This window comes from Corylus avellana, chromosome ca4, assembly GCF_901000735.1.
Source record: "Corylus avellana chromosome ca4, CavTom2PMs-1.0".
Taxonomy (NCBI): domain Eukaryota; kingdom Viridiplantae; phylum Streptophyta; class Magnoliopsida; order Fagales; family Betulaceae; genus Corylus; species Corylus avellana.
Window position 1 is genome coordinate 4,484,210 of NC_081544.1, and position 25,434 is coordinate 4,509,643.

At 35.2% G+C, this 25,434-nt stretch overlaps 2 protein-coding genes across 5 annotated transcripts in view; one reads left to right on the forward strand and one right to left on the reverse strand.

Moving 5' to 3' along the window:
- Window positions 1-4,803: 4,803 nt before the first annotated feature.
- Window positions 4,804-13,667, forward strand: LOC132177702 (inositol-tetrakisphosphate 1-kinase 4-like). Of its 2 annotated transcripts, XR_009439792.1 has the most exons (11): window positions 4,804-5,492; window positions 6,865-6,946; window positions 7,158-7,190; window positions 10,267-10,387; window positions 10,532-10,624; window positions 10,788-10,907; window positions 11,007-11,183; window positions 11,552-11,607; window positions 11,711-11,795; window positions 12,884-13,080; window positions 13,177-13,667. XR_009439792.1 is itself a non-coding variant. In XM_059590132.1 (10 exons), exons 1-10 carry the CDS (start codon window positions 5,305-5,307, stop codon window positions 12,973-12,975), a joined length of 1,047 nt encoding a protein of 348 aa, XP_059446115.1. In that variant the 5' UTR covers window positions 4,804-5,304; the 3' UTR covers window positions 12,976-13,667. The 2 variants fall into 2 exon arrangements, 1 of the variants encoding a protein (XP_059446115.1); XM_059590132.1 differs by having other exon boundaries at window positions 12,884-13,667.
- Window positions 13,668-15,827: 2,160 nt separating this feature from the next.
- LOC132178802 (serine/threonine-protein kinase TOR) overlaps window positions 15,828-25,434 on the reverse strand; it is an 88,489-nt gene continuing 78,882 nt past the window's right edge. For 2 of the 3 annotated variants that reach the window (XM_059591357.1, XM_059591356.1), the window contains 16 exons: window positions 25,193-25,407; window positions 24,496-24,702; window positions 23,400-23,513; window positions 23,081-23,284; window positions 22,707-22,787; window positions 20,661-20,892; window positions 20,413-20,573; window positions 20,116-20,289; window positions 19,699-19,827; window positions 19,509-19,592; window positions 19,065-19,126; window positions 18,912-18,984; window positions 18,695-18,829; window positions 16,713-16,886; window positions 16,369-16,634; window positions 15,828-15,980 (listed from right to left, as the gene is read on the reverse strand). In XM_059591357.1, the coding sequence (XP_059447340.1) occupies window positions 15,962-15,980; window positions 16,369-16,634; window positions 16,713-16,886; window positions 18,695-18,829; window positions 18,912-18,984; window positions 19,065-19,126; window positions 19,509-19,592; window positions 19,699-19,827; window positions 20,116-20,289; window positions 20,413-20,573; window positions 20,661-20,892; window positions 22,707-22,787; window positions 23,081-23,284; window positions 23,400-23,513; window positions 24,496-24,702; window positions 25,193-25,407 (2,330 nt within the window). In that variant the 3' untranslated portion in view covers window positions 15,828-15,961. The remainder of the gene's footprint in view (window positions 15,981-16,368; window positions 16,635-16,712; window positions 16,887-18,694; window positions 18,830-18,911; window positions 18,985-19,064; window positions 19,127-19,508; window positions 19,593-19,698; window positions 19,828-20,115; window positions 20,290-20,412; window positions 20,574-20,660; window positions 20,893-22,706; window positions 22,788-23,080; window positions 23,285-23,399; window positions 23,514-24,495; window positions 24,703-25,192; window positions 25,408-25,434) is intronic. The other variant, XM_059591355.1, reaches the window with a different exon arrangement.

Below are 25,434 nucleotides of genomic sequence, written 5' to 3' on the forward strand. Positions count from 1 at the left end.
GTTTACCAACTGTCGGAGAAAATTTGGATAGAGGATTATTTTATTTTTTAAGGGAACCGACATGGGTGTCTGGTCTATAAATTAATAATAGTCGTAATTTATTAATTATATATTCAATGATCCTTCTATATATAATAATATCATATATCACATTTTTAGCTCACATCTATTCTATAATGCTTTTGTGGCTGTCCCAATCAATATTTGGATTAAGCATTGTTAGAAAAAAAAAAAAAAAAATCAAAATTCAAAAGTTGATTAGAACTGCTTTTCTGAAGAAATAATAAGACTTCACTGATTATCAAGCGGCTAGAGCAAAGTGCTCAAGCAAAATTGATTGGGACTGCTACATCAAAATTGTAGTTTTGCAAAGTCATTACACCATAATTTCCATTTCTTGATAAAATATATGTAAATATATACAAGAGTCCATCAAAATGCAATGGCTTACTTTGGAAACTAAAACTTGCGAGCATAATCTTTTTTGTCATATAAAGGATACAAATGGGTTGATTCTGTGATCATTTCATATTCCATAAATTAAAAGAAGATGCCAAGAGAGGTGTGAAGGAATCGATGAGTTGACTATTGGGTATTCAATTTTGGCCGTTTGGGGATATTGATAAAGATGCATTTCTAACTTCTAAAGCTCTTGAACTTGGTCACTTTTAAGGTGCAAAAAAGAGATAGAATTTGCTCATAACTAGCTTATCCATCTACCAATTTTGATGCCATAATCTGAATAAGGCAAAGATGCTTCTAAGTTGTCCATTATACCAATTTTGATACCAAAATCTTTATACGCTCAAAGATGCCCTATAGTTTGTCCATTCACCAATTTTGATACCAAAACCTCTATACCACAAAGATGCCGATTTGACATTCCAAAGAGAGGGTTTTTAGTCTAGTTTAGTTTTTGTCTATCAAGCCCTAAACTTAAGGAGACATCAAGATAATTCTTTTATCATCAAGATGCATTGTACAATAGTTTGCTTTTTTAATTCCCTTTAGAGATATGGAGCATGTGAGTGGTTGGAAGAGTGTTTGGCATTGGATTAGTAGCATTCTTTTTAGAATTGAGATCTCTTGTAATTCTCTAAGGCTTCGTTTGGTTTGCGGAGTAAGTATTTTATTAGAAAAATGAATAATCATTACTAGGAATTGAGGATGTTGGAATAGAATAATTATTCTACAAACAAAACAGGACCTAAGAGTGCAAGGATCTCAGTTTCTTTAGTCTAAATCATTCATTAAAAATGAATAAATCGGATTGAAGCCATGTAACCATTAAAAAGAAATTAGCAAGTGACCGAATTACCCCCTTAAGGCAGTCAACTACCTCCAAGGGGGGTGGTTGGAGTAGTCAAACCATCCTTTCTTCCTTTGACGAGGCGATCGGCCACCCCAACAGGTAGTTGGTAATTGGCCACCTCAAATAGTGAACTTGTCACAAAACATATTGGTTGGTGTACTAGTACTAGGTATATTTAAATTTAAACCATCAACAAAAAGTTTAATCTAGACCTCATTACTTACTGTTATGTTGCACGATATATACTCAGCTTCCATTGTAGATTTATCAACACAATTATTTTTTTGCTTAACCAAGAAATAATTGTTTCACCAAGCAAGTATACATAACCGTTGGTTGACTTTGTGCCATCTGTATCGCTTGCAAAATTTGCATATGTGCATCCTGCAATTTCTAAATCACTCAATCTAAACAATATCTGCGTGTGTTTTGATGCCTTGCAAATATCTAAATATTCATTTGATCGCTGTCTAATGTTTGCTCCCTAGATTTGACAGATACTTGCTCACCAATTCTACTGCATGACAAATATCCGGTCTAGTGTTTGTCATGGCATACATGAGACTATCTACCACTAGGGCTAAAGGATTGATTTCATTTCTTCAATTTGTGTCGATCTTGTAGACACATTTTCTTGCTTAAATTTGGACCCTTGCAAATAAGTGTGTTTAAAGGTTTATATTTACCCATGTCAAACTTCTTAAGAACGTTTTCTAGATATTTTTCCTAATCCAAGCATAATGACATCAAATATTTATCTCTGTAAATTCTTATTTTCAAGGCGTAGGTAGCTGCATCCATATCTCTCATTTCAAACTTGGATGCTAAGAATGATTTTGTCTTATTTATCATATATGAACAATTTGTTGCTAACAATATGTCGTCTACATATAATGACAATATTGTCAATTTGTCATTTCCCCTCCATATGTAAACTCACTTAAAAACCAATCCCTAATATGGTCTTAGTGGAACTTCAAATACTATTGTCTCAATGATTATTTGAGTCTCTTTTCAACTTGTAGACCTTGTCTCAAGTCTTTTCATTTGGATTTTTCAAGTTGTAACATGTAAATATCTTCCTTCATTTCTCTATTCAATAATGTCATCTTGACATCCCACTAATGCAATTCCAAATCCATTTTGGTTTACAATGACATAATTATCCTCATCGAGGCAAAACTTTGCCAAAGGTGAATATGTGTATCTAAGACCACCCACAGTGATTTTTAAAGGTTCTTCATCCCCCTTTGTCCATGGATTGATTGAGATTAAAAAATGAAACTGTTGATGCCAAACTAATTTTTTGGAGAACATTTTGGACTCTTAAACTTTCTGTCTTCTAAAACCTGGAGCTATGATACAATTTTTTGAACTTACGAAGAAATACCACAGTTGTTATTGTGTGATTATCCTATTCCATGAAGATAATTAGGAGTGGGAATGCCCACATTTGTTATGGTGTGATTATCGATAAACTTATCATGGTTGAGAGCTAGAATAACATATAGTAACTAGTGAGTCACCTTCCAAGATGTAAGTTTGAAGGTTGAGAGTGGCATTAATTTGGCTTGTAAGTTGGTGATTTTTGATCGACATGTGAATTCGACATAAACCCAATACGAAATTAGTGGGTTAAGACTGATGTATATGACCTATTTAATTAAATAAAAGATTAAAGTTGACCTATATAGTTTTATACGCATGCCTTCACATAATTCGACCCGACATAAGAATTGATAATTTTTTTACACAATCTGCGAATCTGATAAAACTTCAATACAAAATTAAGGGTGATGATTGAGAGGTCTAACATGTCTAATTAAATAACAAAAATAAATGTAATAATCGGAGGAAAATTACTTCATTAATAATTATGCATCAATGCAATTATCCAAGCTGACACAAGTCAGAAGAACACGAGACATACATAAATGTGAGAGGTAGAAAGAAAACATTGCACGAGGTGATGTAGACCAGCAATCCTCCCTATAATATCTCACACCAACTATATATATATGAAACCCTAGAGAGAACTAATTATCTGTGATGCGTCCCGAGTCATCACACTCTCTCCTCGTCTGAATCCACTCATTTGTCTGTTTTGAACAACCAAAGTTTTGTTTGGCCCAACAGCCTGAAATGCCAGATTCCTACTCTGAAAAGGTGCACCCACCTCTACTCTGGTCGGCAATCACAGATTTTTCATATCTCTACCATTTTATTGTCCATATTATTTCCAATTCAAATAAGTTTTTATTGAATTTATTTGTTTGAGCACGAGATTTGTTTAGGCAGGTAAATCTCATCAAATCTCTTTCATATTTATTGTCTAAATTACTAGCAATTTACACAATAAAATTGCTAAAATCTATATAATAGCAAACTCGGTGTCATATAATATATATATATATATATATATATATATATATATAAAATGCTAGAGGTATTACAACAATCTCTAACAATGGTGGTGACATTTTATAAATATGAGTGTCGCCTAAATTATCAAGTAGCAATTTATATTTTACTGATTGATAGCGTAAATGTCATGTGAATTGTCATATCAACTTAAACCGCTACATAATAGCCTATATTTTAAGAGATTTGCTATATGTACATCTTTAATCCATCTCTCATGCATCTTTTTTTTTTTTAATTAATCATTGGATATATAGGATCTACACGTAGGTTCTATAAATCCAATGATTAATATATATATATATATATATATATATATATATGTGTGTATGTGTGTGTGTGTGTGTGAAGATGGACTAGAAATTTACACGAGATTTTTTTTAAAAAAGCATTTCTCATATTTTAATAGTGTATGTGATAAATATGACGTGAACAAAGTGAATTTGTACTAAAAATTATGTAAAAACTTCACTTAACCTCCTTAACTCCTATCAATTTTGCAATTACTTTATGAAGTTTTAAAACTCTCAATTTAGTGTGTCGAACTACCAATTTTTTTTGCAATGTTACACGTTAGATTTTTTCCTTTAAATCCTAAGGAAGGGGTGTCAAAAATACTAAAATATCCCACATTTAAAAAAAAAAAAAAATTGCAAAGATTCAGATGTTTGTCGAGATTTTAATGAAATTTACAAAAATACACACGCCTGAATCTTTGCAATTTTTGTTTTTTTTTTTATAAAAGAAAAAACAAGGGTATTTTAAAAATTGTGATAAGATTTAACGAAAAAACCTAATGAATGCGTGCCATTGAAAAAATAAAAAATAAAAGTTCAATGCACTAATTAAATGGAGAGTTTTTGAACTTTAAAATGACTTCCTACTATTGATGAAAGTTTAGAGATTAAAGTGAAGTTTATCTTAAAATTATATTATCCTACGCCATGGCGTAAAAAAAGAAGTGGAAAGAAAAGAAAAGAAAAGAAAAAGTAATTAAGCAAGAAACCAAGGGCAAAATAGAAAAAACGAAAAACATCCCAAGCGAAGCTTCCAAACGTTCTTTTTCTTTCTTGCCCACCATCTCCGCTCAATCTCTCAACACGCTCAATCTTTTCCCTCCTCCCTCTCTGTGCGAACTGAATATTCTCTATAAAATCCGTCGAGCATATATATATACACACGCGCGTCTACATTAATCTCTCTTTCTATATATACGTGAGGGGGAGAGGGAGACAGAGACAGACGGAGAGAAATCTCTCTCTGAGAAGATAAGAGTAGAGAGAGAGAGAGAGAGAGCAGGGAAAGCAAAACGATTCCCTTGGAATTGGAATTGGAATTCACCGCCCGAGGGATTCCATTTTTCCCATTTTTCGATTCGTTTTTCATTGAACATTCCGCTCCCAGACCCGTAATAAAAGAAAACCAACAATCCCTCAAACTCTTGGACAAAACGAACAGGGAGGAGAGAACGAGACAACGCGGAGAAGGGAAAACGAATACCCAGTTCCCGGTTTGATCTGTGGGGTTAGGGGCTTTTGGGTTTTGTTTTATTTTTTTGTGTTTCTGTGGGCATGAGGTTGAACGGCGAAATCGGAGGAGAGGAGGAGGAGAAGAAGGTGGCTGAGTGCTTGAACTCGCAAGCGTATTCGATCGGCGGGGGGTTTTCTCAGCCACAGTCTCAGAAACTCGTCGTCGGCTACGCCTTGACCTCCAAGAAGAAGAAGAGCTTCTTACAGCCCAAGCTTCTCTGCCTCGCTCGGTATAAGTCTTACTCACACCGTTTCCTTTCCTTCTATACCATCGAAATTCACAATTTTTTTGCAATTCTTGATGATTCCCTTTTATCGCATTGAAATTGGCCATTTCTATCATACATAAACATCAATAAATATATATAGGCGTGTTTGTGTGTGAGTGTGTGTTTGTATGTGTATGTCTGTGTGCATTTTGGAGTCGACGGTTCAGCTATTCAATTTCGTTACGTGGGGTTTTTCCCCAAAGATTTGGGTGTTTGTTTTTTAGTTTCTATTTGTTTCGGGTACTTTTGGGTAAAAGCGGCTTTTGCAGTGGTGGTTGTCTTTGTCGATAGTGGCGAGATGCGATCACTTTCGCGAATCGATCTTTGGCAACTGTTTGGATTGACTTATCTTATCGGCTTCACCTCAGGGTATCTGGAATCTGTGGGTCTTTTTTCCCCATTTGTTCTTTCAAATGAATTGGAATATTCTACCATAATATGCCTTTCGGATTAGTCCTCAAATGTCGAACCCAAGTCAAGTCCTGCTGCCGTGCTCTGTAGTATATGTGATTAATCTTTTATATAATTTAGTTGTTTACTGTGTAATCTTGGCTTTTCCTTATCAACAATGGTCATTTACCAATGTGTCCCAAGATTTTCTGCAATTTATGTTTTCTGTGATGTATTAACTGCTAGGACTATCAACTTGTGTTCCCTACCAATGGAATCTGTATGAGGAAATTGTTAAATATTTTTTTTAATGAATTATAATTTATTAAAAGAAGCAAAGCTCTCGTGCATGAAAAGTATACAAGAGAAGCAACCATCCTATTGGGGTTGAATTGTTAATTATTTAATCAGACACATGTTTGTATAGGTATAGGTAGAACTTGTGCTGTATATGGTAGTTAGACCCTTGACGTCTGTCAGCAGCTTGGAGATTCACCTGGATTTTTTTTTTTTTGATAAATAAGTATTCATTAAAAAGCGCAGAGGGGCGCAACCCTATGGAATTATTTTATTCTGATCATGACACACGCACACATTCGGAGTTATTCCTTTGATATTGCATCAGAAATTAACATGGACAAACATTACTTACAAGCTCATTTCTGTTTACTTGATTTGAGCCCCTCAAAATGTTTAAATAGCTTAGCTCTAATTTGTTGCTTTTAACTTTGGCATTTTTGTTAGTGGAAACACTTTGATGGCTATCTGATCTGAAATGCTTTGTCCCGTTTGCTTAATTATGTGTGATCTCTTTTAGCTAGGTAGAAGCTACAATATTTAAATTTCTTTGTTGGGTACGTTTTGGAGGAAGGGAGCTTTTACCCATTTGATGACTGAAGTTCACGACTGTTTTCTGACCAGTAAAATGTTATTTGTGCTGCAGGAATAAGGGGATATTTTTTGTACCCATTGATTTAAAGAGGCCTCTGTCCGATCAAGGTCCTTTCGACGTTGTTTTGCATAAGGTTAGTGATGATTTCTTTTGGAACTCCTCTTGTTGTTTAACTTTGTGAAGTTTCTTTGATTGTTGAGCTTTTCTTGTAGTTTTGTTGGTTGTCTATGGTGTTTTGACTATAAGCTGGTGACCAGTCTATTGCTTTGCCTTTTTTCTTTTAATGTGGATAATACTTATTTAGTGCTCAAGTAAATGTCTCACAAGCCTTATGTTCCTTCCAGTTGTCAGGAACGGACTGGTGCGAGGTTATTGAGGTTCGTCCATCTATACCCATCGATACTGATATTTTAAATTATTTTAAATTGGGGCATCGTATCAGGAATTGAACCTGTGATACTGCAGTTTCTTGATATACAGCTTTTGGTATGATGTAAATAGATGCGGCTGTTCATGCTGGAGATTATCAACTCGAGAGTGACTGGTTGAAAACCAGATCTTATGACCCTTAAAGCTTATTTTTGTCTGCTATAAATTGCAGAATTCTCTCTTCTCTTCATGAATCATGATCATATAGTTGAGTCAGTGCCCATGGAGCCAAGAGGATTTTACTTTTTAGTGGTCAATCTAGATAAATTATTAAGGCATTGGTTAGCTTGGTTGCAAAGCTTTTCTTACATTTCTGAAGTTAATAAGGTTATTCTTGACTTAGCTGGACTTTAGATGTTTTGTAAACGTAATTTTTTTGGTCATAATATTCGTTTTTTCGGTCAATTAAATGTGCAATTTGAATATTTTGACTTGGTAAGCAAGATAGCTAACTCAATCCTCTAAGTTCCTATACGCAATAATTAAAATTTCACAAAGTAAAAATTGAGTAAACATGGCTCAGCGGCTGCTGAAATGTGTTGTTCATTAAATTGACATGTCTACTAAAGGATATCTTGACACTCTTTCTATTTCCTTCCTTTACCTTAATAGTCTAATGGAATTATATGACATTTAATAGTAGGCTTACATGCATAACATGTACTTGTCTTGGCTTCAGTATTACAGAGAATAATGTTAGAATTTCATGCTTGATTTTATGCGTATGCATCTTTATGTATTCACGTTTCTTGGTGATTGAGTTGTTGAAGATAGATTTGATTTTATTACGTATCTATTTTTTTAAAAGAACAAAAAAAAAAGCCACAAGCTGTTTCGGGTTTGCCTTATCCTTTTCAAGCAGTGCGTTTCATTATTCAATCCAAGGAGAAGTTATCTGCAATTGGTCAATAGTATAATCAAGTCACTCGTGGTATAACTGTCTCATATGCCCGTCTGTCCTTTTGCCAAAGATTCTGGCATTCTATCTAGAGGGACTTTCTGAGGTCTGAGGTTTATGATCTTATAGGATGGTCCATTGTGATAACCTTCAGTCTGATCTGCTGTCTGGATTGAGTTTAGGGGAACCTCTTAACCTAGAAGGGTTTTCTTTCTATTCGTAAGAAAATGCTTTTCTTTTTCTTCTCTGTTTTGAAAAGAAAAAAAAAAAATGATAATGTGGACTTTCTATTGGTGTGATTAGGTATTGCCTTGGCTCTTGCTGTATCAGTCAATTTCTAGATTTGAATATAGTTGAATAGGTGAACCGTGTGGAAGATTTTCTACCCATATGGCGATCACCCTTGCTTGATAAAATTAGCCATACTGTTACTGGAATTATTATGAATGGTCTGTTCATAAAAATAAATGTGGTTGACAGTTTAGTTTTGCTAGACACCCTTGACAACTCAAATCAGACACAACCTCATCTTAGAAGCTGTAGGTTTGTGACGCTGTACTTAGTTCCAATGCTGATTCTCTGCATTTTGTTTCTTTCTCCTTCTGAAGACATATGGTTTGTAGGCGCTTTTTTCTTGTCTGGCAGATCACTTGTGCAATTAGGAATTAGATACCATGATTATCTTTAGCTGATGACAATATTTACACATCTCTATGCTTTTTCAACCTGATCACATTCTTAAAATTGTGCTTGGCTTGTATACCTAAGCTTAAGAATGTGTTGTTTTCTATTCTCTAAATAGGGACCATTAATCCATCAAGGCTTTTAGGGAATGAGAAGTGCCTTTAGCCATTTTTCCATAGCGAATGAAGACGTCTATATATCGTTTAGGTGTCCTTTTCCAAAATCCAATTTCTCTAGCAGTGCCAGTTGTATTCATGAAACAAGTGACTGGGAAATGAAAAAAAGAAAAGTGGATCAGTTAAAGTGCTCAGGCTGAAGACTAAATTTGGCTTTGGAGGATGATAAAATACTTTTGAAACGGAGTAGCCATTTTATCTCTCCTTGAAAGGGGCTTGCTTATCAGGGACATAGCAACTGATATCCCAAATGGCTTGAGAATGGACGTCTCAAATAGTAGCTCACATTCGTAGCAAACAATTGCAAAGGCCTTTGATCCAAAATTTTCACTGAAAATATCTATAAAGGATGTCGGCAACAAGTGAAAAATAGCAGAGAGAGAATCTTGTCACACCAACTCTTATTAGAGTGTCAGTTCACATAATTATTCTCAAGTTCAATTTTTTGGTTTCTTTTTTTTTGGAGTCTTGACTAATTTGACAAGAATCTCTTCATTTAGGGTCCATCGTAAAATTATGGGCACCATGCAGGATCTGCTGACCATTTAAAAGATATAAGTAGAGGAGGCAAGATACTTCATTGCTTACCTAACATGAGTAGAGCGAGCATTGAATAAATTTCTGTATATGCTCCTTTCCAACTAAATAACTAATACAAAAGCTGTTTCATTGACTGTTTCAAGATGGCTTATTACCTTGACCTTCCTCTTGCTGCTGTAGAATCTTGGAGACCATGAACATTGAATACAGGGCTGACTGAGTCTTACAGAATTGTAATGTTTTGCTCAAAATTTTGCTATTCTTGTCCTGAAATTTATTTGAAACGCAGATCAAAATACCCTCAATCATTCTCCAGGAATCTGGACAGAAATATTCTATCCATTTTGGTTCTAGATCTGTTGAGAAAATGTTCTCCCTGACTTTAAATTTAGTATAACTGGTTCAAGTTCAGTATTTTTCAAGCTAAATCTTCATAATAGGGCACACTAGTATATTCCTTTGAATATACTATATATGCCATTTTTTTTTTTGGGGGCATAGGTATTAACATTTTTGGGTGGTATAGGTATTAACATTTTTTGGGCATTAAATTTGTCTTATTGACTACCAGTGGCTGGAATATGACTGATTCCTTGCAATTAATAATTAAATTCAGTAATTTTGTCGCTATTATAAATTATTATTATTATAATTGTTTAGATTTGTTGTGCCAGTAAAGTGGGGCTTATTTTTCCCTCATTTGTTTTTTCCTTTTCTCTTTTGAAGGAATACAGGCAAAAACATCCTGAAGTAGCAGTCCTTGATCCTCCAGATGGGATACAACATCTACACAATCGCCAGTCCATGCTTCAGGATGTGGCAGATCTAAACTTGTCTGACTGCCATGGTAAAGGTCTTACTACTCTTCTTGTGAACTGAATCCCCCCCCGCCCCCCATCTTTATAAGCCTTTTCTTTATTATTTTTTCTTCAAATTTTTGATCATATTTGGTTACTGATTTTGACTAATTTTGGCATGACTACTATTTTAGGCAAGGTTGGTGTTCCAAGGCAGTTGGTCATAACAAAAGATCCATCTTCTATTCCTTATGAAGTTTCTAAATCTGGGCTAAAGTTGCCACTTGGTGTGTTTTGTGTTTTTCCTTTTCTTTTTAATTTTCAAATTTAGTGTCCTAATTTGTAATCATTATTTGTGTTCCTAATTTTGATTCAGATTAATTTTACTGTAATCATTATTTGTGTCCTTTTTTTAAAAAAAAATCTTTCCCCTGTTCAATTATATTTCAGTGGCAAAACCTTTAGTTGTGGATGGAAGTGCCAAGTCACATGAACTATCTCTTGCTTATGATCAATTCTCCCTAACAGAACTTGAACCTCCTTTGGTTCTCCAGGAGTTTGTTAACCATGGTATATTTTTGCAACTGATGCATGAACGTCTTCCTTTCCATTCTAGCCACTGTAAATAATATTATTATTTGAAATTATTTTTTTACTGCATTATTATAGGTGCCATCCTCTTCAAAGTTTATATTGTCGGTGAAACGATAAAGGTTGTGAGGCGTTTCTCTCTGCCTAATGTTAGTAAATGTGAGCTAGCAAAAGTTTCTGGTGTGTACCGTTTCCCAAGGGTTTCATCTGCTTCAGCTTCAGCAGATGATGCAGATTTGGAACCTGGTGTTGCTGGTGAGATTACTTTTCTTTTCTTTTTTTCTTCCCAAGAAATATTTTGGCGTCAACTCGTTTGATTGCCTATTTTAACTACATTTGTTATTTTGATGTAATCACTCAATATTAATTAATGTTCAATGGGTCGGTTCTAAATTACCTGAAATGTGATTCAATGCATTATCAAGTGATACTGAATGGGCTTGAGGTTGATCCCCAAGTTCACTCTGTTTTGGTTTATATGTAGAGCAGTTTCATTTTAATGCATCAAATTTATGGTCTTTATTCAGTTAAATGAATTTAAATCGCTGAAGCACGTAAAGAGCTGCCTCAGAAGTTGGTTGGCCTTGGCAACTCTCCTCACTTTATGTAATATTGTAATGCAGAACATCCTCCACGACCTCTGCTGGAGAAGCTTGCAAGGGAGCTCCGTCGCCGATTGGTAAGTTATTTTCTTGGTTCAACTTGTTGTAATTTTTAGCACTAGGCAGATGAATAGGTCATATGATATGTTTTCCTTAACTATATTGTGTTATATTTTCTAGGGTCTCCGGCTGTTCAACATAGATATGATCCGAGAGCATGGGACCAGAGATGTCTTTTATGTGATTGACATCAACTACTTTCCTGGCAAGTATAACCTGTTTGTATTGAAGCCAAATTTACTCTATTTTCTTATTCATTTTAGGTTGGTTACATTTTTTGAATTTGTTGCCTACGAATTGAAATGGTCTCTCCCTGTGTGTGTGTGCACGTGATTGCGCACAACTGCACATTTCATGTTTATTCTGGGAAATGGAATAGTTTTGCTGTGAAATGGGAATTGACTAGAATGGGAGGGTTTTTGAATCATTAAACTTGCTCCAGATTAATGCAAAACACTACTTATAATAACTTCAGATCATTTCCATTCTTATTATTGAAAAGCATCCCTCTCCACTCCCACATTCTCAAATATGTCAGCCCATTTTATGACTTCACATCCCCATTAATACTCTTAACTGGTAATATTCCTTTCTTCTTGGGCAGTCAAATACTAGAGAGCAAAATGCTATAGTTTCTTTTAACTCTTTACTGAAATAAAATAATAGGAAGGTAATTTTGATGTTTCTCCATTCAAAAGTTCCTCTGCTGTTAGTGATTTTAAGGTTGCAGATACATCTTATACTGGAACAAATGGCCAATCATTTCTTTTCAACCAAATATTTAATAGAAGGTAATCACTTGCATATACCCATACCTGGCGGTTGACTGGAGTATGGTCACTGGTTGGACTAGTCCATAGCTAGGCTAGTGACTCTGTTCGTGAGTTCACCTAAGCCTTTTTATTTTGGATATGGAAGCCCAGCTGAATTTTCCATATATATATATATATATTTTTTTCTAATGTACTTTGCAGTTAAACACGTAGTGTAAGCATCATGTACGATGTGCCTAGTTTGCTCTTCTTTTTACAGTTTATGTTTAAATTGGAGCCTGACATCAACCCCCAGGATGTATTAAGCAAATGGAAATCTGTGTGTCACGCATGCATGCAGTCACTGTTGTCTGTATATGCATGCTTTTGTACTCATTCATGCCATGCCTGACCCAGGAATTTAGAATTAACAACTTTTTGCTGTGTGTGTGTGTATATATATATATATATTAGATTCCATCTGTTTGCCAAGATTGCCTTACAGTCTGGTGGTTGAACAAGCTTCTTTTAACCTCTGCAGGGTATGGGAAAATGCCGGACTACGAGCACATATTTACAGATTTCCTTCTGAGCCTAGTGCAGAGCAAGTATAAGAAGAGACCTGCTACTTAACTGTTGAAAGTAAATATATCCATTGTACATGATGTTTGTTGCAGGTGTGCTCCATGGAAATTGAAGGACAGTCAAATCTAGTTTTTACTTCTGTAATACTGGCTGGTATGAAATGTCCTTTGCTCAAGCCACTACCATGTAAAAAAGGTTCTCAGTGCTATCTAAGCTATTTATATTTCTGATACTCCATGCTGTTTCTAGGCCGAATGAGCAAATGTCTGGTGTCCACATAACCTTCCATTTGATGAGACAAATCACCACTTCCCAATTTGTATGGGGGCACCGACTGATTCTCTCTTCTCGTAAAGGATTCAACCTGGTTGCCTTCCCTGACGGAAATTTTCTACCTAGCGAATCCAGTAAAAGAAGCGAAGCTTGACACTACAACTACCCTTCCTGTTTTTAATTTTTAACGAGTTTTTGTAATTCTTTTTGTTTGTTCCTTCGTTTTTTTTTTCCTTATCTTTTGGCTCCTGTTATTGCTATTAGCTTCGGGTTATAGACTTGCAAATCTTTATAGAACGCCTTTTGTTCTTGATTTAAAATTTGGTTGCCAATTGTGATGGGATGATGCTTCTTTTTAGACTCGTGTACCAATTAATTAGACTCCCAAAGGACCTAATTGGGCATGACTTGCTTCTAGTGTTGCTTGCGAGGTGGGCTTTAATAAATCTATTTTGGGTTTTTTGGGGTACACCAATTGTCCTCCATTCCACACCGGACTACATTTAGTTAGACGATGAGAATTTAGTTTAATAATCTACAGGGATATTTGATTTTTTATTTTTAGTTTTTAAATTTTTGAACGGAAATATGTAGATTTCATTGATAAAAGATAAAGAGCATAAAGTTATAAAAAATCATAACCAAAATGTTATGAGATTATAAAGTCATAGATACAATCATGAATTTTTATAATCAAGTACATATGACTTTAAGCTTCTGCTATCTCATGTAAAATGATAGTTAAGGAACAAATCTACTTCGAGCAGATTAGATCTAAAATATGGGTAGCTCAGCCACGAGAGATAAACTCTCACACCAATACCCCTTATCGGCCCAAAGGTCATGAGAAAATTAAGATCCTTGACCTGAAGGGTAGGACAAAAAGAATAAAAATAAAAAATAAAAAAAATTTCACAAGCAGCAGCTGAGGAACACGGCATCGTAGACATCCCATGAAGACATGCTTTGGCTGATGATGATGATCAAATCTAAGTTTGAAAGAACTAGATCTAAAACACACCAGTTAGAAATAAAGACTCAAAGAGATCACAGAGAAGACAACGAACGCTGCTATTAGGAAAGGGGGAGGAGGAAAGATCTCTTCTGTGATTTTTCTTCTTCTTTGGTGTTGCCTAAAAGGAGAAGAAATAAAATTCTAGAGAGAACGCTGAGCCCCTCTCTTTCTCTTTCTCTAGGAGGGGTGGGATATTTGAAATTTAGGTGGCTCCATGATGGGAAAAATGCATCGTTGCATCAATGAGTTGTACATCAAATAGCTCTCTTGCATGGGATTCGGATCCTCTCCAGTCCAATGGACTGGAGGGTATCCAGTTCGTAACTAGGATTTCTTTAAAGAAATTTTAGCATCACAAATATGCCATGTGTCCTCTTAATAAAAAATAATAAAAACTTTAAAAAATAAATAAAAACTAGAATAATAATAATAATAAAAAAAGATGGTAACCAGCAACCTCATAGGGGGTGGCTGGCAACATGGTTGGTCCAGCCACCCCCAAATCTCAACCCTATATATATATATTTTTTCATTTTGGTCCTTGGGGGTGGCCGAAACACCCCTAGGGAAGTCACCCCAGATAGCTCGGTTTGGGGTGGTCGAAGCCACCTCACGTCAAACCATGGTGGCCGGCCACCCCCTATGGGGTTGCCGGCCACCATCTTTTTTTTTTTATTATTTTTTATTCAGAGGACATGTAGCATATTTGTGATACTAGGATTTCTTTTAAAAAATCCTAGCCATGAAGTAAATACCCCTCAGTTCATAATGGACTGGAAAGGATCCTGTTCCTTTGCATGCTAATGGCTAGAGTCTTGTCCAGTTGTGTTAGTCCTCATTCAGGTTTTTGGGATTCATTTCCTTGGATTGGGTGAAATGTCTTTTCGTCTTTGCTTTGAAGCTAATCAAGCTATCCACGGTTTGATTCTCCTTTGTACGCACCTGGCTGGCATTACCCATTTTTTATATTTGCTTCCCTTCATTGTTGTTGTTGTTGATCTTCCAGGCACCTCCTCCACTTTGATCTGCGAGATGGCTCACAGACACGAAAGCGTCTAAGGTGCCTCCCAAACGGGCTATCAAACGAGGCATTTTGCCTTATTTACAAAATATGTCGTCCGGACTGGAAGCTCCTTGTGGCTGGCTGACCTTGTTCGAGTTGATTCCAAACGAGTCACTGAACAAGGCTCTTTGTTCTGTGTATATCAATATATCATGTAGCTTGTCTGGGTGGACGAGAATCGTGCAGTGTTCTCATTTTCCATGAAAATTCACCATAACTCTACTTCTAACACTTCAAAAACTTCTCCTTAGTTTTAGATAATGTTTATACACCATGCACGTACTAATCAGCACACACTATTCATTTTTTTTCTTAATTTTATGTTAAAAAAGAGACCCAAAATGACCTATTTATCGCATGACCAAAACTCAAATCTTCGTTGTCAAAGTTCCAGATTTTAATTCTAACTAGAGATTCGATAATAAAAAGCTCTTTCTTTTTGCCCTTCTCCAAAATTGTTTTCCCAACAATTAGAAATTGACCATCTTGGCCTTCAATTATGCTAGGTTGTACTTGTACACATGCACAAAGAGGTATCAATTTGTGGACTAAATGAGAAATAAAGCATCTTTTATTGATTGGAATTGCGTCTATACATAAAATACAACACAAGTGGATAAATGACTTCTCAGAAGGTCAGCTCTGTACAAAATATTTACAGCTGATATACAATTGCCCTTTGTTTACCAAAAAGGACACCACCTGAAACAAAGCAAAAATGCAGTGATAATAAGAAATCAGTGTCGATCAAACTATCAGCATATTGCCAGTTGCAGATTTAGAAATCCAGGAAGAGTTTGATAAAAATGGATGGAACGGCCGGTTCAGACAATCTTAGCCTAATAAGTTTTAGATAAACTAGTGGCTGACCCAAGTATGATCCATAAGTGTAAAGTGGTGATTGTTTTTACCTTGATCGGCCAATACCACAAGAAGTTATATATAAATTTACCGCAAATATAATAATAGGTGTGAAACGTAAAACTCAAAATATAATAGGCGTAATGTTCATATATGGAAGTCCTATCAAATGAATAAAACTTCAAATGCATGTAAAATAAAAAAGAGCAGAGAAAATAACGCATCATACCCGACATAATTTTGGCACAAATTTTCATGCGATCTAGCTTGGATAATCAACTTCTGAACTTGCAATTGAACAGATAATCCATGATCAACTTCACGGGTATCGCCAGAAGGTACGGTGCTGTGGTCTACAGAATGTTGAATAGAACTGGTGGGTACAGAAGATGAAGTAGAAAAATCACGTCCAGTGAGTTTATTACTCATCCGAGCCATTACAACCACAGCACGCTCATTCAAGACCTCATTAGCATCACCAAGTTGATTAACAGCCTACACAACCAACTGATAATATGAGCAATACTCAGTGGAATCATTTCATATTATTTTACAATCAAAATTCTGAAAAACCTGAAGAATCTCTCTTTCCCGGATGCCCCGCTGAGGTTGAGCAAGCTCTCTATTTGGAGCAGATTCCTCAGCATTCACAACAGGAGCGACATTAGTGCTTGCAAACCCCGACATTTGTGGGACTTCATTGAAGTTGAAAAGACGCCAATTAATTAGAGGATCGTGAACGAAGGCCTGAAACAGGTACAACTAAGAATCAGCTTCCTTATTCTAAACCAGACTCACCCCACCCAAGAAAAGAAATAAAAAACACAAAACCTCTTTTTTCACTCACCCACAAAAATTATAAAAAAAAAGTGCAAGTGTTTACCTTTACCTCCGAATTTCTGAGCAACTAAACAGCCATCATTTAGTTGATTTTCAGTTAATTAATTTATTCTTTGGGCAGCAAAGGCATAAATAGCTAATGGCAGGACATAGTTGTTTATTACCTTTTGTTCTGGATATTATTATCCAGATTGTTCTAAATTATTTATATCCCACAATTATGTTAAATCACCATTTATCTTAAGCTGGTAGAAAATGATGAATTTAATCATTTAATTAATACTTTAACACTCTCTTCATGTATAGACTCACACTCTCAAAAAATAAGATTCAACACATTGACTATTTAATTGAAATAAGAAATAAATTATTGAGTCAGAGTTCGAATTCAAGACCTTTGCTCTGATACCATATTAAATTACCACTTATCCTAAAAGTTTAAACAGATAAGAGATAGTGAATTTAATCATCATCATCATTATATATATAAGCCGATTTTTGGCTTAGAAAGTACTTAGAATTGCGATACGTGTCCTGAACCCATATTTTTTTGCGAGTGAATCAATCCTATTAGAGTGCCTAGAATTGCAACACGTGGCGTTTTAAAGAGTGAACAAGTTTTGGGCATTTAAAACGTCGGGGTTTTATTTGTAATATATTTAATTGTCTTAATGAAGAAAACAAAAGGTTTCCAAATTTCGTCTTTTTGCCTCTACTTCTCTTTATGTTTTCTCTTGCTTTCTGTTTATATCTTACAATTAAAACGTAAGGGTCTTATTTAGGATGCATTTAATTGATGTCTTAGTGAAGAAAACAAAAGGTTCTCAAATTCTCTCTTTATTTTTCTTTTTTAAGAAAAATAACGAGAGAGAGAGAGAGAGAGAGACCGAGGGAGTTTCCAATTGTTGCTTTTGAATGAAAAAATATACTTTAGTTCTTTTCTTTCTTTTCTTTTTTGTTTTTTGTTTTGTTTTGTTTTTGCTAGAATAGTTCTTTTCAATTATATATATATATATATATATATATATATATATATATATATAAAATCTTTATCCTGTGGTTATTTTTATCTTTATTGAGTCAAGATTCGAATTCAAGACCTGTTATTTACTATGATTTTTATGTATTTTTTAATGTGCTTAAATTAAAATTAATTAAGAGTCTTATGTTTCAACTCATTCCAGATTTTCTTCTTACTTTTTTCTTTTTTCTTTACACTTCTTTCCATTTTAAATTACACATACGAGAATTTTTTAATATGTTTTAATTTATATGGATTAAAACAAAAATTATATATGGTTCTTATGATAATATGTTTTTATGTGATTTATATATTTATGCAATCTTATGTGTAATGGTGTCATTATGTTCAGCAATATACTGTTGTATAACATTTAGTATGTTTTTTTTTATTGAAATAGGCATGATAGATTTTTTTACACAACTTTTTTGACTTATAATAAAAAAATATAATGAAGATGTGTTTTAAGTATTAAAATTAAATTATAATGAATAATTTCGCGCAATGTTCTGAGCTAGTCTAATTAATATTATAGCTTCAAAGACAAACTGATATTACCCATATGATAATATATCCCACGTGGCAGTGTGTCTCACCTTTTCCATACCAAGTAATTAAATTTAGAACATGAACTTGTCCTAATGGAAAAGCTTCCAGAAGTAAAAACATAACATGAGAATTCTGGTGTCCATACCTCCATCATAGCCATGACGCTGTCTTTATGTGCTCGGAGAACTTGCATCACATTTTCACAAGTTGAACGGAAGTTGCCCTCGATACCACTAACCTCCATAGCTTTCACAAGCATTCTAGTCAAGCGGAAGGGGACCTACATTATGAATTCTAGAATTAAGAACTGGAACCAATAAAAATCCACAAACATGAGGATTTATTACAATAAACTGAGATACCTTCTCAGGAAACTTCTCCCGGTTCATTGAAGCTTCGAAGCAGTCTCCAAAATCAATGTGCAAGATCTTGCCGCTACAACAGAACATTAAATGTTAGATGCTGTAAAATTAATTAAAAAAGTACACCTACATGCTTTCTTTACTATATGGTACCTAGAGCGGTGTAGCATAAGATTACTTGGGTGACGATCGCCTAAGCCAAGTAGGTAACCCACCTGCAATGCGAGCAATTTATCTTCAGCTCACCTCAAAACTTGAAATTAGATGAGCAAATATTGAAAAAAAAAAAAAGAAAAAAAAAAGAAAAAAAAAAAAAATTGTAAATACTAGCAGGCTCCCGGCGAAATAAGTTGCAAAGCTTTGATATGGAGAACTTAACATCGTGGTGCTTAAGAACTACTAAATTAGTACAGAACTCACATCCATATGCAATAAGATCATTTGACTAAGTTATGGAATGAGACTAATATTGATAATTAGCACTCTAGAGATGTACATTTAAGAAATAGACTGAACTTCTGAAGATTTTTTTTTGGGGTGGGTGGATGGTGGACAAAAGAGAGAAAAAAAAAAAGATGGAACAAGGGAAACACATACCATGCTCATGACCGCTAAACTTCTAGTATAATTTGTCCTCCTCTCCAGCCATACCTCAGAAGTGCGACTTTTCAACCAAAGAACCTGTCAAAAGCCGGTTCAATGCAGCTTGGAATTACATGATAACAGCAGAGCAGCAACAATTAATACAGAGAAGAAGCAGCAATAAGTATTTCAGATGAATGCATACCCTTGCAAGGTCATTTCCTTCAGTATTTTGCAGGGCATACTCAAACACTTCCACTTTAGCAATGAGTGGCAGATGGTCATAATCTGGAGCAAAACTCAGCATATATTTGTGCTCTTGATTCAGGGCAATCTGAAACCATGAAATGTTTATAAAATAAGTTATGCAGCTACTCTGAAACCCCAGGCATCCATACACCAACACTCGCAGTTAAACACTAGTTAAAATCAGCTACCCTCAAAGCCCCATGCAACCACCCAACAATACATGCAAACAAAATACAAACACCACACGTGTGCGCGTGCACATACGTACACGCACAAGCGGGTGCGTGCGCACACACACATACACACATAAATACACACATAGAGAGAGGAAGGGAGAACATGGGGATTTCTGAGACTAAAATGACAGACTGACCTTTCTGGCTTCCCTGTACTCTCGAATGAGTTGGTGAAGGGTGTCACAATTTGGGACCCAACCAATCAATCCACTGTTTGGAGATAATGGAATGACAGAATATCTTTGGATAGAGAGATCCTTTTCTTCCGTATTCCTAGAATTCTCCAGCAGAGTATTAACCAAACCGAAAAGCTGGCAAGATCAAGAATGTCAGAGCATGTTTGTGTCTGACAAACTGAAGAAAGTCACATTTATAAAGACAACAGAAACAAGATATGCTTTAAAACCCCAGAATCCTGAACTTAACGACAATACCTGCATGACACGTTCATCTTGGCGTAAATCTTCATGTCCCTTTAGCAAGAAGGCATAATCCTCACCATCACTCCCAAGAATCGTCAATTTCCGAGGTCGCTGTTTAGATGTTATAATACCAAGCTGGGGTGCAAATGATGCAATTGTCACAACTGGTGAATCTGAAATATTAATAGCGTGTACATATTAGAGGACAACTCATAGGTCTAACACCAACACATATCATGAAAATATATGGTTGAACTTACCAGCACGATATGTCCCAGGAACAGCAAGCTCCAAATTGCGACATTCTATCAACTCCGGAGAGACAGACTTGATTGCATTTGTAGGAAAGAAAAAAAAAGGTTTAATGCAATTATAATGAGAAAAACAATATCTCATATGAAGAGAGATTCTTCTTACCTCCAGGTCCAGGGTGGTAAGACTTTGAAGCTGCTTATCTATTCTTCTGAATACATGATAATAGAGATCCCATGCCTGGCCAAGGCACAAATTGAAATATTAGCAGCCATTGTTACCACAATATATGAGAAAACTACAAATTGACCACTTAAGCCCAGATTGTTGCCTTATAACCCGTCTGGGCAGAAAGCAGAGAACAAGCATATAAACATGAAATATAGATCTATCATATTATAAACAGTGGAACTTTAATACAAATGGATGAGCCCTAGGAACCACAGCAAAATCTGGAGCAGGAGCAACTGCATGCAGATAGAAGATTCAAAGTCTGGGTATGTGCAAAGGATTCATGTTACACATACAAAGGTGCATAAGATATTCTATAGTGAACTATAATTTAATAGAAACGGATAGTCAGTTTTCTGAATATTAAGTACATAACTATTTTCCCTGAGATGAAAAACTTCAGCAATTTTTAAAACAGGCTTACACAAACTTGTCTCAAGGTTCTCAACTTACTGTCACAGTTGAGTTAGGCAAATGCAAAAAGAGAACTAAATTTTTACAAGCCCCTTACTAAGCAGCATAGGCGTTCAACTCCAAAGGAGCAATAACTTGAATTGAAAAATTCTTTTGACTGAGATTAAGAATACATGATTAGATCTGATTAAGTTCATTGTAAAAGGGAGAAAAAAGAAACCGAACATATCAAGTAAAACATCCCACAAACGAACTAGAGAGTATTATTTAATATTCCACTGCAGGAGAACTAAGACGATCAAATGAAACCTTTGAGAGACATTATAATGCAAAAAGAGGAGGGCAATGGTTCCCTGCCACCCTAAAAATGGGCAGCTGGTGTCACTATTGGCCTTCATCTGAGGTTCACTCCACTTATTATGAAGCTTCTGAAGTGACTGGAGATTCATAAGCCAATGCTTCACCAGATTACCCTTCACTTGTCTTGGCCTTCATCTGAGATTTACCTCCACCTTCTCTTTATTGGGGGTTTAAGATGTTTTAAATTTCAGGTATGATGGTATCACCCAATTTCGGGAACCTAAAGGCTTAACTCAAATAAGCTTCAATCCCAACTAATTGAAGTCAGCCACATCAAACATTTCCCAAAACTAATTCATAGCAGCTCTATGAATCCTGTTTCATCATTCAGTCTTATCTGAAACAATATTGTTTGTGCATCTTAAACAATCATATCCTTTTACTACTACTACCCATCTTAATTAAGGCAATTGAGAAAGGGGCGGACCTTCCTTAAATCCTAATCACTACTCAACTTTTTTTTTTTTTTTAATAAGGATTGGTAAGCTACGTATGCGCCTGATAGGTTTGAACTAATGACTTCACCGTTTACCCTGTTCTTATGAGGAGAAAAGATGCCATTTGAGCTATTTAGTGTCAAGTAGGTTTTTAGTTGCACCGTTTAAGAAGAAGTTCTTCTTCTGTTATAAGATTGTTTGGTGCAAACTTTTGTACGTTTTATAGCTTGCCATACGATGAACTTCTTGAACTTGAGATCATAGGCCAGCGGCTGAAAGGGTGGGTTCATTGGCAATGACATTTTTTAGCTATTCTAATGAACTGACACAATAAAGCCATGAGGAAAGGACCAAAAGCCATAAGGAACCAATTTCCGTTGGGAATGACTTCAACTTTAAAGGGATTCAACAAGATGTTTGGCATCATCATGGTGTGCCTTACTTCCTGAAACATGCAGACAGGAAGGTATTGTTCCTAATTATGGTTGCAAAAATGGCTTGTGTGACGGTATGATAATACTCATGATGACTATGACAAATTTCTTCATTAAGAAAAGATTGGATATACCTCAGATAATAAAGGACCGAATTTACATTTGAAAGATTTTATACCTGAGTAAGCTCAGCATCTTTTCCAGTTCTCCTATATTTCATGCAACACTCATAAGCCTCTTGTAGTTCATGACGATAAGCCTGGAAATCGTGATGGAACAGAACCACCCATTAAGAATTGGAAGAGAAGTTTATCTTTAATGCTTTAAAGGTCAGAAAGTGAAAGAATTTCGAGATTTTTAAATAGTTCCAAGTTATGGTGATATATGATTCCACTCAACAGTGTAGGAAGTTCACAACATGTAGGTAAGCTAAACATAAGAGATTAGAAGTGAAAATATGATAATACTATTCACACACAATGCAAAATAAGAACAGGCTATTAGTTTTGTAATATAAGAGAGGAGAAAAACGGATGTAAGTTATGCGAAAACCTCAATGAATGCTCTCTCTTTTATGGTTGTATTATTCCTCATAGCCCCTTCTTCGAGTAGTTCATGCAATGGCTCCAACACCTTTAACATCCCCTCAATGTTATGTTCACCAAAATATAAACGACTAGCTTCTTCCAATGCTTCATGCCACATCTCATGCCAAAGTATTGCAACCCGGATTAATTCTTTCGATACAAGCTGTGCCTGTAGAGAAGAATCTGCTTATAAATTTTTTTCTTTTTAGTAAAAAAAAAAGGAAAAAGAAACAAAAGGAAAGGGGAATAAAAATAGAAAGAATTAAATTGATAAATCATTTCACCTGATCCACAAGTAAGCCACTATGCTGCCGAACTTTGTCAACCACTTCGTGGGCAGCTGCTTTACGTAAATTACTTATTGATTTACAAGCTACTAGAAGTGGGTACATAAGAGCCTGTGAAAGGAATTTAATTACTATAATCACATGGAAGAAACAAAATAAAATGAAAGGAAACTGTAATAATACATGACCTGCAACAAGAAAGGCAAGCACAAAACAAAGTCAATTCTAAGAGGTAACTTGAGGAGGGATATCACCATTCATCCAAATATAAAACTATCGCCATTTATCCAAATATAAAAGCTTTCAATTGAAACACACCAATAACCCAATGCAAAAAATGCTATTTAACTACATACAGTGAGTCACAGGCATGCCGACAAAATCTCAACCAAAAGCTCAAGGCCCTTTTTCCCCACCTTCTTTACGCTATACGCTTAAAGTAGAAGCCCTTTCTGACATTTTACCTTATATAATATTTATATCTAATTATCTCAAGAACGACATCCCACCAATACCTATCCAGTGATATGTCCTGTTTATGTTGCCCAACATTAACTAATTGAGATATTTTCAGTGGAAAAATTATTGTTTCCAATAAAGTAGGATGAAGGCTTAGTTGAGTTTGATTCAGTTGCAAGATATATTGTTTGTTTCATCAACAAATTTGTTTGAAGATTGATGAAATGGACATGAAAATGTAACTGGTTAAATATAAGTTCTTATTCTTTTTGCAGGTGGAGAAAGACAGTTGGCATATAATGAAATGAAACAAGTAAAGGGGTTTTTGAGAAGATAAAACACACAAAAGGGAGAACAGCTCATCGAAGTTACTTGCTTCCTCTCTCTCTCTCTCTCTCTCTCTCTCTATATATATATATATATATATATCTATATATATATATATATATATTTGATAGGTACTAATAATATTAGTGTTACATAGATACAAATAATGAATTTAAAAATCCAATGACTAGCATAAGCACAATCTCAACAAGTTCTAATATTCAATTAATTTATCCAGGCACTACTGCTAACACACCATTGTTAGGATTTGAAAATCTTATACACATAGAAACCATCGAAAGCAAACCTGTGGATGACTTTGTCCAATTCGAACTAGAAGTGTCTGTATTAGTTCTCTCACAGCATGGTTATTGGAATGTATACGGGCAATTATTTGAGGTAAAACCACAAGCCATGTGTTAATATTAACAAGTTCAAATCCTTTCCTTAGTGCCATTTGAACTTCTGCAGTAGCTCCATAGTTAAACCACAATGTAAGAAGGCGAAGTATATCCTGAAGAAGATAGTGGGATCCAAAGAAAATATCAATTAGAATCAGAGTATTGAAACACAGCAACAAGGCATGGTCCAGAAACTGCATGAAGGATGAATATCAAATTTCCAAGTGCATATGATGTGCAGGGTACAACAGACAGCTGTGATGTAGAAATGTGGATCATATGTAAATATACATACAAATAAATGACTGTTAATAAATTGATGTACTGATACACTAGCATTTACCAGCATTATTTCTTTTAAAAAAAAACACAGATTTATCAACATCCATTAACATTGCAACTCCTTTTACAATGGAAAAATAGATGGGGTAAGTTGCGCATATGCCCACTTAAGCAAATCAGTTTCCAAATGTACAGCTGCTACATGGACAAGATGTATCCCTAGAAAAAAAAATAACCGCACAGAATCCCTTTAAGCAGAGTGAAAAAGTCAAGGAAAAGTTCATTTTTCAAGAAGGCCTTGGATCCAGGGATCTGGTTTACCTGCAAACTATCATCAACACCTTTAGCATTTGCTGCACATGCTATTGAATGAAAATATCCGGTGACTGCAGCAACAACATACTGTGCAGCAACATTGGACAAACCTCTTTTGGTATAATGAGACATAACTGCTGTGTTGAACAATGCCCACATATGCCATGCCTGTGACAATTTGTTTGCACATTGAGTGGCATTCTTGAATGCCACAAGGATATCTACAAAAAACTGAAACTAATGAATAT